Source organism: Melitaea cinxia, chromosome 8 (genome assembly GCF_905220565.1).
Source record: "Melitaea cinxia chromosome 8, ilMelCinx1.1, whole genome shotgun sequence".
Classification (NCBI taxonomy): domain Eukaryota; kingdom Metazoa; phylum Arthropoda; class Insecta; order Lepidoptera; family Nymphalidae; genus Melitaea; species Melitaea cinxia.
In genome coordinates, this window is record NC_059401.1 from 7,946,642 (window position 1) to 7,962,838 (window position 16,197).

A 16,197-nucleotide genomic window follows, 5' to 3' on the forward strand; every position below is an offset into this window, starting at 1 on the left:
AAAAGTCAGATACCTACAATAAATTTAAATAACTACAAAATGTTTCGAAACAAAATATTTGGATAACTCAGGTAAATAAATAACTGTTCCACAGGGGTCAGTGCTGGGACCGCTCCTGTGGAACGTCGGCTACGACTGGGTGCTTCGGGGCACGTTGCCCGCAAGTGTGCGGGTCTCGTGCTACGCCGATGACACCCTAGTCGTGGCTAAAGGAAGGGACCTCGCGGAAGTAATGCGGTTGGCCACGGCTGGCGCAACACTTGGGGTCGGTCGTATACGAGCCCTGGGGCTGGAAGTCGCCCTAACAAAGACCGAGGCCCTACTGTTCCATGGGCCTCGAGGGGGACCCCGTCCAGGTATGCGGGTGACTGTGGATGGGGTTTCGGTCCGGATGGGGACCCAGATGAGGTACCTGGGTCTCACCCTGGACGGGAGGTGGGCTTTTGGGGCTCATTTTGCAGAGCTAGCCCCAACAGTTGGGACTCACAGCGGCGCGCGCTTTCGGCGGTTCTCGGGCGGGATCTCTCACTGTCAAGCGTCGTAAAAGCCATGTTCAACAGTGAGAGATCGCGGCAGGCGGCGGGCGAAGAGGGCGAAGAGGTAATGACGCAGAAGGAGGCCGCGGAGCGGGCCAGGGAGAATGACGTCTCCGCTGACCCACTCCGGAGCAGACGTACGGGGGCAAGGAGGAGACGGTTTACCCACCTCCTCCCTCCCTCGTAATAGTGGGGTCGCTGGCCTATAGTCGGGGGACTTCGGCCGGTTGGACAACCTCACACATCTGAGAGGTGGCCTTGTTGTGAGCAAGAGCGGGGCACGGAGGCTTTGTCCGGGCCTACCGCCGGGGCGAGGTGGCGAATGCTAGCGCGACCCCATCTCGCCCCACCCAGGCGGACGACTGCTCACAGGTGGTGGTTTTTTAGTTAGTAGGAGTCTGACATAACCCTCGGGCACCCCCGCGCTGGAGGGTATTCATGAAGGATTTTCCCCACGAAAAAAAAAGGAAAAAAAATAACTGATGGAAATTGTTGATTTATTTATTATTTATTCACAAAATATGTAGAAAATGTAAGCTGTGTGTACCTGTGTGTACCTTTAATATTGATGTTTGAAGATAAAAAACATTTAAAAAAACTATTTATTTTTAAAATTCACGTAAAAATAGTATAAAAGGAAAACAAAGTATAAAATATTAGAAATAAATAATTTTTAATTAAAGAACGATAAAATATTTTGTATCAAAAAGTAGACATGAAAATTAAAAGTTCAATTCTCATTACGGCTCTCTAAATATATTATAGAAACAATGGCAGTGTCGTGGTCTGATTCAAGAACGATATTGACGTGTGTTGCGGTCACGCGCCTGCTACTATATTTATAGCAGCATGGTAACACGACAATACTATTTAGTTCAAGATTACAATACTATTTCGGTGTATTAATTGTTACGGTTGATTCCTTGATGTTACGAAAATGAGTTGATAACTATGTAAATTTTCATTACTTTTACTGGGTTTGTTGGTTATTATATGTACCTAAGTATATTATGCAAACTTATTCACTTACCAAGAAGAGCTTGAAAAAGGCGTGACTTAAAAATTCTGATAACCCTTTCGATAGCAAGACGGAGCTGGCGATCTTGCGGTTTTATTAATTTGCTGTGATAGTCTTCTAGCAGTTCTAATGCTCGGTGGGCCTCTGGAACAAAAATAAAATAATTAGGTAATACAATTCTCTCAATGAATCACGGGTACATGTCACTTCTGTTGAACATTTTTAATGATAATATGGGTGACACGCTAAATTAAGAACTATCTTACTGATAGTATGACTTTTGAAAGACAGTAATGTTTTACATATAGATATTATGCTCCATACATGTAATTCATACAAAGTAGGTCAAGTTACTCATACATTTTGTAGGCACAATCGTAGGACTTAGATTAGCATAATTAGTAGGGTAATCGGAGGGTCCGAAAATCTTGTGTGAAATTTTTCTAAAGGCCGTTAACCTGCTCGGAAAAATCGATACAGTCAAGTGAAAATAATAAAGATAAAAAAGTAAGCGGAACAAATATTCGATTTTATAAAGTTCAATAACTATCTACATACACAGTGTTACAGACATCTATCAATATAATCATCAAGATAAAAAACCATTTTTGCTTGCTTGATTTTAAAATCGAAAAACTTTATACTTGTTCATCCTGTGTTCTATAAATAAAAACGAGTGTGCTTTAGACCACACAACTGAAGTAAAACTTGTGCACAATAGGTCTGCACTGTTTCTTAGATATACGAAACGTAACTGGCTATGAGAGAGTAAGGAAACGTGTGCTCGCACCTCTCTCTCTTCCTCCGTTCGCCTCGCCCGATCGCACTTTTCGTAACGCTCTCGTCACGCATTCACCAGCTAACTCCCCAAGTCAAGCTTGGGTAAAGAAGTTTTACTTCAATAGTATTCGAGTAAATTCTCTGTTTGTGTATTTTTACAAAGGCTGAAAGTATTAAAATTTTCAATGTTTATTATTGCCTGAATAAAAATTTAAAGTAGCAATATTAAATGAAAAAGTTTATCGAAATATTTAGGTTAAATAATTTAAGTAGTAAGTAACTCAAACGATTAGAGTGCTGTTTGCTTACTTACCTACTTTACTATTTAAAAATTTAGGTAGGTACTAGATACTAAAATGTTTCTTTTATAGTAGGTACAATACAAAACCTAAAAGCATAAAACTAAAAATGTCTGTAATACTTGAATTTATGTTTAGTTGTCTAATATTATTATTAATTTGTATAAAGAAGTTTTATGTATAAATCGGATCACGGTGTTTGAGTAATGCGTATATATTACTTAAAAATTAATTTAATATAAAAAACTTTTCAATAATATTCAAGATTTAATTTCCTATCACTTTTTCATATTATTGTAAACTAAGCCTACTAAGTTATTTTCGATCAACTAAATACGTTGTTATTAATGTCTTACCCGTAGAAATCAAATATATCAATCAAATAAACCGTAGAGATATCTTAATATATATAAATCTCGTGTCACAATGTTTGTCCTCAATGGACTCCTAAACCACTTAACCGATTATAATAAAATTCGCACACCATGTGCAGTTCGATCCAACTTAAAAGATAGGCTATATTTTATTTTGATATATTATGTTATTATTATATTTCAGGAAAAAATAAGGTGATACGAAGTTCGCCAGGTCAGCTAGTATATTATATAGACTGAAGTTGGTTACATTTTGTTACGTTTATGAATTAATAATTTTTTAATTAATAAAGTACCATTCCATACCACTGGCTAGTAAAAACACTTATGTAATTGTGTATTTTGTATAGAACATTATTTATTTTGAGATTTTCGCATTATTGAGATTTAATACCTAACTCTAATATAGGTATTAAGGTTAGGTAAAAAATATTGTTTTCGTATATGTTTGTAGTACAAATGAAAACGTGACCAGAGCATTTTACAGCCCTACACCGCCCGTCCCGTGTCAGGTCAAAAGTTAATTATAAAGGCTTTTTTTTCATTTCTAGTTTAGTGAGCTTAAAATATTATTTTAATTAAAGGTATGATAATAGAAATAATTGTACTTACGAAAAAAAACGACTTCAATTACATCGAAAAGTAATATAACGTACATACGTAGATGAATAATTGTATTTGCTCACAAACGAAAAAACCGAGTTCAATTACATCGATAAGTAATACAACGTAGATAGACGAAAAATAGCAAAGCAAATACATGTTATCAAAGATGGCTCAAAAAGTTGTTATCAGATCTCAATGAAATTTAATTGTGACCACATGATAAACATTAGCCTTCGATTAAATTAAAAATCATCAAAATCGGTACACCCAGTAAAAAGTTATGCGGTATAATACAACGTAGGTCGACGTAAAAATAGTCAAGTAAAAACGCATTATTTGATATAACTCAAAAAGTAGTTGTTAGCTTTCAAATAAATTTAAATGGGACCAAATGATACACACTATCATCTTTCGATAATAAAAAAAATTTGTCGAAATCGGTCGACCCAGTCAAAAGTTCTAAAGTAACATACATATTTAAAAAAAAATACAGTCGAATGCGAACTTCCTCTTTTTTTGGAAGTCGGTTAAAAAAATAATGTAGTGTAAATAAAGTTCAGTAGATTAGAAGAAGTTAGTGGATTAAATTAGAACATAATAAACTAAATTTAAATGGGACCAAATGACACACACTATCATCTTTCGATAATAAAAATTTTTTGTCGAAATCGGTCCACCCAATCAAAAGTTCTGAAGTAAAATACATTAAAAAAAATACAGACGAATTGAGAACCTCCTCCTTTTTTGGAAGTCAGTTAAAAAATAGTCATATAAATCATCAGTCATAAGATCTCGATCAAATTGAAATGTGACCACATGACATGTATCAGATTTCGGTTAAAAAAAAAAAAAAAAATTAAAATCGATACGTTGGTAAATGATAGGTGGACGAAAATTAGTTAAGTAAATACGCATTATTAGATTTAACTCAAAAATTACGGGTCGGATCTCGATTGAATTTAAATAAGACAACATAAAAAAACACATTTTGATTAAAAATATAATCAAATTCAATCCACACTGTAAAAAGTTCTGAGATAAGTACAGCTTCTACCTATATTGCAGTTATATGCTTACGAAATTCAGTTAATTATTTCATAGTGTATTTATCGTCTCTATAACATCATCAAATTGATACGAAAAAATTAACTAAGTATATTTTTTCAAAATATTACATGGCGTAGTATAAAATATTATCTATACAATACCTATATGTTATTCTAATATATAAAATTCTCGTGACAATGTTAGTTACCATACTCCTCCGAAACGGCCGGACCGATTTTTATGAAATTTTGTGTGCATATCAGGTAGGTCTTAGAATCGGCGAACATCTATTTTTCATACTCCTAAGTTATAAGAGTTAACAACATATATGGCAAAACAACGTTTGCGGGGTCAGCTAGTCTAATATAATATTTATACATTGGAATAAAATTTAATTAAGCTAGAAATATATTTATAGAATGTCTTAAAAATTTAGTTGATCATTTTACTTAAGGTTGTTAAACAAACCAATGCTAGAACAACGATATGTAATGTAAGTAATAAATTAGTTTGTATTACATATTGAACCATCATAGGCACAGAAAATTATAACTTACTATGCGTAATATCAACATATTTGAAAAGGTCTTCTTGAAAGTTAAATTAAATGTCATCGGGAAAATTATCATATTTTTTATAGAAAATTATTGCATATTTTTATTTCCAAAGATTAGTCTAGAAATAAGTCGATTTTAAAAAGATTAAGGAAGTTTATTGTGTGAGCGTAATAACTATTTGATTCATTTTTATGTTTCCTTTGTCTATTAATTAATATCTATTTATTATTTGTAATGTTTCTTTACAGTTTCCTAGTATGTAATTAAATAAACAGAAAGCTACAGCTTGAAAATATAATTTCATGAAGATATACAACATCTGGCAACACTGTTCTTGCACATAACACTGTAAGGGTCTTATCATACAAGTATATCACGTCACAACCCCATGTATTTTTTTTCGCTAACAACGAAGGTTTAAAATAAACTATAAATACAAAATATTACTACTAAGATATTCACCTTGCTTACGAACTGGCATCACGGTACCGCCCCCTAACGTAATATTGTAACACTTATTATTTTCTAAAAAAATAAAACAATAAACAGTTTCACAAACATGTAGAAATAAAAATATTTCACAATATCACATTTAAATACATTTTCAAATAGCACGTACGGGTACACAATAAAAACATTAAGATTATAGAACAATAAATGTTACGCGGTAGTTATTCCGCTTATGAGGGCTGTCGGCTACTGTTCTTACTGGGATTGGTCGATTTTATCTGTGACGTCAGAGGGTGGAATCATAGACAATGTAAATTCAGGAGGGTAAGGGAGAAAAATATTAAGGGTGACATGAGTTCGCAAATATAGTCTTTTACGCGTTTATACTGAACGCATGCACAATGCTCTTTGTCCTTTATTACAATTTTTCTAATTAGAATACACTGTAGAAAAAGGTAATATGATTTTTATACAAATTTATGAGGTTTTTCCTGTAACACTAAAAAAAACTCGAAAGTCGGTACCTATATCTAAAGTACGCACTCATTCCTAATAATTAATTAAGGATATTCGAGGTAGAAATGGTTCGTATAAATTTATTCGTATTTGGGATCGCTGTGAATATTAAGTTTTGATACGCATCTGCGAAGATTAGTTCCTCATTTTCAAGAATCTGTCGTGACTAGAGACGATAAAAATTAATTATGTAACGGACAATAAGTGATTTTTTGACGTCGTATAACACACACACATAGTTGCATTATAGCTATGTCGGGCATTAATTCAGAACTCAATACGACATATTGATGGCTCATCATTGTTTACGAAAAATATTATTGCAATCTAATGTAACAACTTATTAAGGCTACGTATTTATTTATATGTAAAATATTACTGAAAATTTATATATCTGCAACTGTTAGAGCAGATGTATACATATCTAATAATGAGATATTTGTGTAAAAATAATAATTTATAATTATCTTTGCTGGCAAACGAAAAAAACCGAATTCAGTTACATTGACAAGTAATACAACGTAGGTAGACGAAAAAATAGTCAAGTAAATCCGCAATATCAAAGATTACTTAAAAAGTTGTAATCAGATCTCAATGAAATTTGTAACCACATGATAAACATCGGCTTCCGATTAAATTAAAAATCATCAAAATCGGTACACGCAGTAAAAAGTTATTGAAGATTTTCAAGAAGTTCCCTCGATTTCTTTGGGATGCCATCATCAGACCCTGGTTTCCTTATCATGGTACTAAACTAGGGATATTTTCTTTCCAACAAAAAAAGAATTATCAAAATCGGTACACCCAGTAAAAAGTTATTGCGGATTTTCAAGAATTTCCCTCGATTTCTCTGGGATCCCATCATCAGATTTTGGTTTCCTTATCATGGTACCAAACAAGGGTATCCCCTTTCTAACAAAAAAAGAATTATTAAAATCGGTACATTCAGTAGAAAGTTATGCGGTATAATACAACGTAGGTCGACGAAAAAAGCGTCAAGTAAAAACGCATTATTAGATATAGCTCGAAAAGTAGTTGTTAGATCTCAAATAAATTTAAATGGGACCAATTGACACACACCACCTTTCGATTAAAAAAAAATTGTCGAATTCGGTATACCTGGTCAAAAGTTCTGATGTAACATACATAAAAAAAAAACAGTCGAATTGAGAAACTCCTCCTTTTTTGGAAGTCGGTTAAAAAGAAGAGCTGTGTGAACATGAAGAAATGGCGAAATTTATATCGCTCGATCTCTTCCAGGCAAACTTAAGCAGAGACCTATCATACAAATAAAATGTATTATACTGATAAGTTTCACCTTATCTAAAGCATTATTACACAAAAAATATTTAGGGACGATGTTTTAATGATGACGTATTAAACGTAGCTTGAATGTCTGTGTCCATCTAAACTCTTAAGTTTATTAAAAACCAAAGTGTAAGTGATATAGGTGAAAAAGGTTATCTATGTAAGTAACTTGGGGTTTTTACTCACCTTAGTTTTTGATCTTCCAGTGGTATAACGTTAATAACGTTATTAACAACTAGATTTAGGTAGCTGTCGTTTATGTTTATTTATTAAAAATGAGCTGTACCCGCGACTTCATCCGCGTGGATTTTAACAAAAAAAAATATTGTTCAATTCGCAGAGTTATAAAATAAAGAAATTCCTAAAATAAAAGTATCCTAAGTTACTTCTTATCACATCAGCTATCTGCCAGTGAAAATCCCGTCAAAATTTGTCCAGCTGTTTCAGAGGTAAGCCAGAGTAAACAGACAGACAGACAAAAAGTGTAAAAAAAAAAAAAATTGCTATATGCACCGTGTAATTGTATACATCTATATGTATTTAGTAAAAAGTGGTTCTTTTAATATTACAAACAGACACTCTAATTTTATTTATTTGTATAGATAGAGTCGAATCAACGTAACACGGAGACACGTGAGACGCAGAATCTTTTATAGGAATGAGTGGTTAACAATCATAACAAAAAATAGTCTTAGTAAGAATTGGCTAGAAGATTTTACTTCTTCTCGACCTAACAATTATTACAGTACAGCATTCATTTTGCGACTAATCTCCGTTATCTTGAATTTAAACCTTGTTTTTATTTATAAATAATCTCTTTAAATATATATATTTTTTTTATTTCGGCGCCCACAGTAGCAGCTTTTATTCCCTTTCATATGGTCTCAAAAATAATGAAAAAATATACTTAAATATTATTTAGCCAATAGTTTCCCTCGGTAAACAGACACAAAAAAAAATTGAAACCAGTAGTTCCTGAGATTGGCACGCTAAAAAAAACTTTTCAGCTTTAAAATATTCGTATAGGTGTGCACACCTATATATATATATTGAATGTGACATTGAATATAATAATTACCAAATGTAAAATTAAATTATTTCTAATGAGGTTACTAGAAACTATCTTTTATTAGTAAAGAATAGTGCTGATTATCATTAAATATAAATTTGCTACCATTATAATTATTATAAATATTATTTAGGCAGCAAAATATTACAAAATTTGGCAGTGTAATCTTGTAATTTATTATAAAATTATATAAGTATACTTCGTGAAAAAAATTACATTCGAATCTCAAGTAATAAACTAAAAGTGACAATTTTAATTTTTTTTCTATTACAAAATCATTAGGTTTATACATCCATTGATTACGTGAGCTCGGAATGGGGGAGGGGTCCAATGAAATCTCACCAAATCTCATTTAAACCGAGAAGGGGGGGGAAATCGAAAATCTCCCACCAACTTCAAAAAATATAAAATACTAGCTGACCCGGCGAACTTCGTATCGCCTAACACAAACTTTATCGTATGGTATTAAAGTTCAAATTGACTTTTAAGTATTATCACAAATCTTTTGTATGGGAGTATAGAAAATTGTTGTTTTTAGACTTTTTCAGGAAATTTAAATTTTTTTTTGAATTTTTTCTCCGTAAGAACCATTCTCGTACTTCAAGGAATATTTTAAAAAAAGAATTATCGAAATCGGTCCAACCGTTCTCGAGTTTTGCGCTTAGCAACACATTCAGCGACTCATTTTTATATTATAGATTACAGATATTAAAAAATATATATTTTTAGTGTTCATTTTGCCATCTATCACATGGCTATTAAAATCATTTAGTTTTTGCTTTTTATTTTATTTAATTTAAATAAATTAGCGATAGTACACCGGAACAGTTCATTATTTCCCATCAATCTCTGTTATATTCAGCGTCAATCTCACGTAAGGGGAAGAGGGGTTCAGGCAAATCTTATTAAATCTCACATAAGGGGGTAAATGACGGGGATAATAAAATCAACAGTCATACCACAAGAAAACTATAATTGTGAATTAATTTACAATAAACAGAATCTATTATATATAATATGACCTATAATCGATAACTATATATGAATATATGACCTATAATCGATAACTAGAAACTATACTTTATAACAAGTGGGTCCTACTGTGATCTGGGCTACGACTCATATACAAGTCTCCAAACTCGGGACCACACCTCTAGGTAATTTAACCGTTACCAATAAGAATAAAGGACTTTTTAAATAACAAATAAAGTTTATATGTTCAATTTATTTCGCTATATAGTTTTAATGTGAACCAGTGAACCATATTAGAAAATCAGACCTAACATAGCTATAAGGTAGTAAAAGGGAGGAGAACTTCCATAGTTTCATCAAACAGGCATGGATATAATTACCAGCAACCAGCCAGAATGTCATTTTTCGCTAACGATTGAAACTTTTATTAGTAACGAAACTTCTGTTAAATCAATTAGTTTAGTGCAGGGCCCACTTATTATTCGCTCGCGACTACATAATTGTGGCGTAGGTATAGCTTGGGAAGACCTGTTTTATATCATTATAAGATTTTCATGTTACAATAAACTAGTAAATAAGAATTAAGTACACAAACTGCTTAGAATTAAGTTAATGATAAATATTAGTTAATTTGAATAAAAATGCGCCAATCTAAAGAACTAACTATGAACTATACGAGTACAATGAGATAAAAAATAAAATGAATTCTTCTATCTTTACAACCTTTCTAAAATAAAAAAATCATCTCATTTTAAAATTAGAACGACAAATAATAACGCTATTATACTGCCTGGCTAACGAAAGTCGCAACTCGATTTTCTTTCCAAACTTTTTAGATGACAACACTTAACCATCGGGTATTTGCCATTGGATTTTGGTAAATCAAGTCCAAAGGCAAGTAATCAAGTTTGGGTATTCAAACCTACAAAAGCTCAAAAGAAGAAAACATAATATATTCAAACAGCTATTTTTATAACTATTTTATATACATTAATGCACTTTAAGAATAAAATATATATATCAACCATTATTAAAACCAGTGCAAGGTCTTAATTTAATCCAATAATTGCGTAATCAAGATACAGCGATAGTATAAAATAACCAAAATAACTCGGCAAGTTAAACTTTGTAATAAAATATAGTTCCTTCCGCCTGCACATTCCTAGATGACATTTTAATAATAATAAGTAGAAGAAGAATAAAGTATGAAATACATTCAAAGGTTGTTTTTATTCTGGACGCCTTTTCAATAAATCCATTCCTGACATTTATTTATGGTTTCAAGCTTTTGATATTTGTAATAAGTTTTCAAACATTCTTCACTAAATATAATAAACATTAATGCTTTCAGAACTTAGTGATTGGGTTTTTTTGTAGACATTGTAACATAACCTCACTTTTACAAAACGTCGAAGCGAGGGATCAATAAGCCTAAGTGCATTAATTGATACCATGTTTAATTCATTACATTTTGGCCCAAGAATGTATGGAATCGTTTCCATCTACTTTACGAATTTCGGCGTTTCCCCTAAAGAGAAGAATCGGAATTGGAGTATGGTATTACTGATAGGTCACAAATTAATAATTATACTCATCAAGTACTCAGTACACTATGTACTCTGTTTGGGGCTGCTGATATATTTTTTTAAATTTGGCGCTTTTAGGTTCAAAGACATGGTTAGCATATATGATTGAAAACTCAACTAGAATTCATAATATAGGTTGATAAGACGAATTAAAAGAAATTACATGGCAGCAATTATATATATTTTTTTTGTTACTATTTTTGTATTAACTTAGGTCTTAGATAGTAAACACTAACAGTAGCTACTACAATGCTTATAAGAACACATGTTAGTTCGTTAAAAAGCTTTATGCTTCCAATTCTAATAATGTATAAGCTTCATGTTATCTCATAAACAACAATTTTTTAAGCTATTTTATTGTCTTCACGTCTCTTATTAAACTATAAGTTTGTACTAGGTAACTTAATAATACCTCTAATTAACTCTAAAAAAGTTTTTGGAACAAAAAAACATCCGTAACTTTAAAAAAAGGCATAAGATTTTTATGTATATATAGCTATATATCTTTTATTAAAAATACATAACTAAATAAAGATTGCAAATACTAAGTGTAATAAAAAAAAAAAAAAAGACAATCTTGACAAAAATTTAATAGTATTGAAACAAAATAAAATAAAAAGATTTTTTTAAAGATGACAATGATTGTCAGAAATATTAAAAAAATAATGGACGATATTAATCCATTCGTGTAGTCCCGACATTATTTTTTTCATACTTGTGTGAGTTTATGTTATGTCTATCATTCAAATTTATAAGTCGTATCGATATAGATTCAAGTCTTTCTCGTTAGCTACGTAGGTAGTCGTAGTTATTTTTTAGAGTAGAGCAAGTTGAATCTCTAGTGAATAAGTGAAGGCCTACAGGATGCCTCTTTTTGGCAAAAAAGATTTTGGTAGAAAGTCTAAAAAAGACAGTAAAGACTCTGAAAAGCAACCATCCATCGAAGATAAATATATTGTAAAGGATCTGCTCGGAACGGGAGCATTTTCAGAAGTACGTCTCATTGAGAGCAAGGAAAATGGACATTTGTTCGCGTGCAAAATTATTGATAAAAAAGCCCTTAAAGGCAAAGAAGACTCATTGGAAAATGAAATAAGAGTTTTAAAAAGATTTAGTGAAAATGCCAAAGTAGAAGGAGGCGAGAAAAAAATGTTTTCTCATCCTAATATCGTACAGCTGTTAGAGACATACGAAGACAAGAACAAGGTCTATCTTGTAATGGAGTTAGTAACAGGTGGTGAATTATTTGATCGAATCGTCGAAAAGGGATCGTATACAGAAAAGGACGCATCAAATCTTATTAGACAAGTGTTGGAGGCTGTGGACTACATGCATTCTCAAGGAGTGGTGCACAGAGATTTAAAGCCAGAAAATCTTCTTTATTATAGTGCAGATGAGGAAAGTAAAATAATGATTAGTGACTTTGGTCTCTCTAAAATTGAAGATTCAGGCATAATGGCAACAGCTTGTGGGACACCGGGTTATGTTGCTCCTGAGGTATTAGCTCAAAAACCTTATGGCAAAGCTGTTGATGTTTGGAGCATAGGAGTTATTTCTTATATTTTACTTTGTGGATATCCCCCATTTTATGACGAAAATGATGCAAATCTTTTTGCTCAAATTCTCAAAGGTGATTTTGAATTTGATTCTCCTTATTGGGATGACATCAGTGAATCAGCTAAAGATTTCATCCGACATTTGATGTGTGTGGATGTGGACAAGCGGTATACATGCAAGTAAGTACCTATTAATATTGTCTTTCATCATGAAATTTATGTTCTAGTTTACGTATGCATAATCAATTCTCTAATATAATTTACTGAGATGTTTGACTCTAATTATCAGTTTGACCTTTGAGTTTTTCTTTACAATTATCATGTTTAAGTTTGTGTATGCATTCATTTAATCTATATTATTTAGTTTTCTCAGTATGTGCTGCTTTTGAATGTAGTTATAAATTTTTTAATCTTTAAGAATGAAAACAAATTTAATCACTAATTGTATACTACCTATATAATATATAGGTATTATACAATTAGTGACCACTAATTGTATACTACCTATATAATATATAGGTAGTATACAATTAGTGATTACAATTAGTGATATAATATATATAATATTTGTGTAAGAAAATAAACTATTAAATAATAATTTTAGAATAGATTGTTACTAGAATAATAAGTTTTAATTTAATACTTAATAAATAATTATCTAAAAAAGATTATTATAGACCAAAACATGGTTTTACAGGCAAGCTTTGGCTCATCCATGGATTTCTGGCAATGCAGCAAGCAACAAGAATATTCACGGTACTGTATCAGAACAACTTAAGAAGAACTTTGCTAAGTCCCGATGGAAACAAGCGTATCACGCTACCACAGTCATCCGGCAAATGCAAAAGATGATTCTCAGTAGCAGCAGCTCGAGTCGTAATGCCAACACCCAACCCAAGCCTCAACAATAGTTACTCACCTAAAAAACCGATTTATAATGTGATTAAGGTACTTAATGTTATATATTTCTATGCAATTTGGATGACAGTAGGTACAACATTATAGTTTGGTAGACATTTAACAGTAATTGATATTTATTGTGAGACAATTGCCAGCAGGCAGCAGCTTCTGAAATATGTGTCATTGCTAAATTTTCTTCCATTAGTTTTATTAATGTTTTGATTTAAAAGGGTGAGTACATTCATCGATAATATACCTACATATTTTTAAGAATATATTGGACTAGTCACAGTAATTATGCAGTTAATAAATCTAGATGTTGCGGCACATTAAAAGCATTATCTGAGTAGTAATATAAGTAAGTCCTTTGTAGTCGTATGTATCTTTTCAAAATCTGCTGCATGCTATGTTACTCTTCTTGGAATCTCATACTTGAATCCATGTTATTGATAATCTCTATTAAACCTATTTACATGACATTGTATAAAATAATATGTATAGGGGAAAAATCAGATAGGTGCCTTCAAGGGCTAAAATTAAACTGTTTCTAAAGTTTTATTGTTAAATAGTATTTATTTATTTCGCAATTGGAAAGGGCCAGTATGTGGATACTAGCCTTTCTAATTGGGGAACTATCACTATTGATATGGATCAAAAGGAATAGTTGCCCAATTGATTTTTGCGTATAGTTGCCCCTAGAACAACTTTTGATGCAACTATACCGACACAACTAGAAATTCTTTAATAGATAGATTTTTTTTTGGTTTTTTGTCAAATCTTTTTTTATTGTAATTGATCTTAAATAAAATAAGAACGTGATAGCAAAATTCCTATGTATGGCGTATCCTCTCGAACCTTAACAAGATTGTATAAATAGAAGCTCGTACCTGGTAACCCTAGCTATGACATTGATTTAACTTTGTCTAATTAGCTATAAAAATAAAATTATTCATAGGCTACTACTATTCGCCACAATTAGCAAGTATCCCTCTTTTTAGAGGTCAAATAAAACAGGATTTACTCTAAGCCAATATTATTTATATAAAAAAAAATGGGCTATTATAGAAGATTAAAAATCTTTCTATACAAATAAATAAAATTGGAGTGTCTGTTTGTAATATTAAATTAAACCGCTTTTTACTAAATGCATATGGATGTATACACAGTACATATACCAAAATTAAATTTTTTATTTTTGTCTGTCTGTCTGTTTGTTCCGGCTAATCTCTGTAACGGCTGGACCGATTTAACGGGAATTTCACTGACAGATAGCTGATGTAATAAGGAGTAACTTGGGCTACTTTTATTTTAGATTTTTTTTTATTTTATAACTGCGAACTGAACAATAACATTTTTTTTTAATTCCACGCAGACGAGTTCGCGTACACAGCTAGTGTTAACATATACACTATGAATACAAAGTACATATGTTTTATAACAGCTTTTTCGAAAAGTGGCACAACTATCTGACTTTTCCTCTCCTTGTACTATATAAATGTTCCTTTCAGAATCTTCATTTATCTTTTGAATAATAATAATAATAATTAGTTAAGGTTAACATTCTCTATCTGAATATTCTGTGCTAGTTATTATTTATAGATATAATGATAATCACTTAATGCTAGGATTTGTTGGAAGTTGTTATAAAGAAATTATAACTTAAAAGCCATTAGATATTTGGGTTTCATATGGGCTGATAATATGACAAATTTTATTATTATCTATATTGTCACATAAATGTGCATATTGATTGTTACTATTTAACAAAAAGGAGCTGTCCATAAAGTGTATTTAAATGATCTGGAGTTTCAGCTAATATTAGGATTTGAAAGTTTGTTATTAAAATTTGCTAGTTATAATATTGCTAGAAATGTGATTAGTTACTTTCCCCATTGATTATTATTGTATCCAATAGTTGTATTTCAGATAGACTTCCTGTTTATACAAATGTTGTTTACAATGAATATAATGGGAACTTGCTGAGCTGTAAAGTAATAGTATGTGTATGTGGCAAATTTCCTATTTAACCACATTATGATAAAATAGTTGTTTTAAAAAGTATATGCTATATTATAATATATGTAACTTTAATATTCTAAATTTATCTCCTTCCTATCTTTTAGTGGGTTATACAAATCTAAATGAGTATGTAGTGCAACTTATAATTAATTTCACACGTAAGAAGTCAACTGTAATACAATTTAATGTTATTTAATACTATTGATATAATACTTACAAATTAACATGGGCCTAATGTAACATTTCACAAAATAGCTTCTTTATTATCACTATACAAAGAAATTCATAGAATAAATGAATGAAGCACTTATCTATAATTTATCGCCTTAACATTAGCTATATTTTGTATTATAATAAAAATATTAGCATCTGATGAATATTATGAGGGGATAAAACATTTGTTGCAACAAACTTACAAATTTGACAATTCTTTAAAGAAAATTGCAATTAAAATATGATGTATGTGATGAAAAAATGCAATTTAATATTTTTATAGATATTCATATTTTCATAAGATAACAGAACCCTTACCTTTATTTTATTAAATATTCTGAAGTTATGTCTTATAGATACGATTACTTGGCAGTTATTGTTTGATATTCTG

At 31.3% G+C, this 16,197-nt stretch overlaps 2 protein-coding genes across 2 annotated transcripts in view; one reads left to right on the plus strand and one right to left on the minus strand.

Moving 5' to 3' along the window:
- Positions 1-5,698, minus strand: part of LOC123655941 (disks large 1 tumor suppressor protein) — a 39,704-nt gene extending 34,006 nt beyond the window's left edge. Inside the window, exons 1-2 of the mRNA XM_045591679.1 lie at positions 5,680-5,698; positions 1,567-1,698 (exon numbers count right to left, since the gene is read on the minus strand). Of these exons, the coding sequence (XP_045447635.1) occupies positions 1,567-1,698; positions 5,680-5,698 (151 nt within the window). The remainder of the gene's footprint in view (positions 1-1,566; positions 1,699-5,679) is intronic.
- Positions 5,699-11,831: 6,133 nt separating this feature from the next.
- Positions 11,832-13,585, plus strand: LOC123655851 (calcium/calmodulin-dependent protein kinase type 1). Its single transcript, XM_045591600.1, has 2 exons — positions 11,832-12,854; positions 13,372-13,585. Exons 1-2 carry the CDS (start codon positions 11,983-11,985, stop codon positions 13,583-13,585), a joined length of 1,086 nt encoding a protein of 361 aa, XP_045447556.1. The 5' UTR covers positions 11,832-11,982.
- Positions 13,586-16,197: the final 2,612 nt, after the last annotated feature.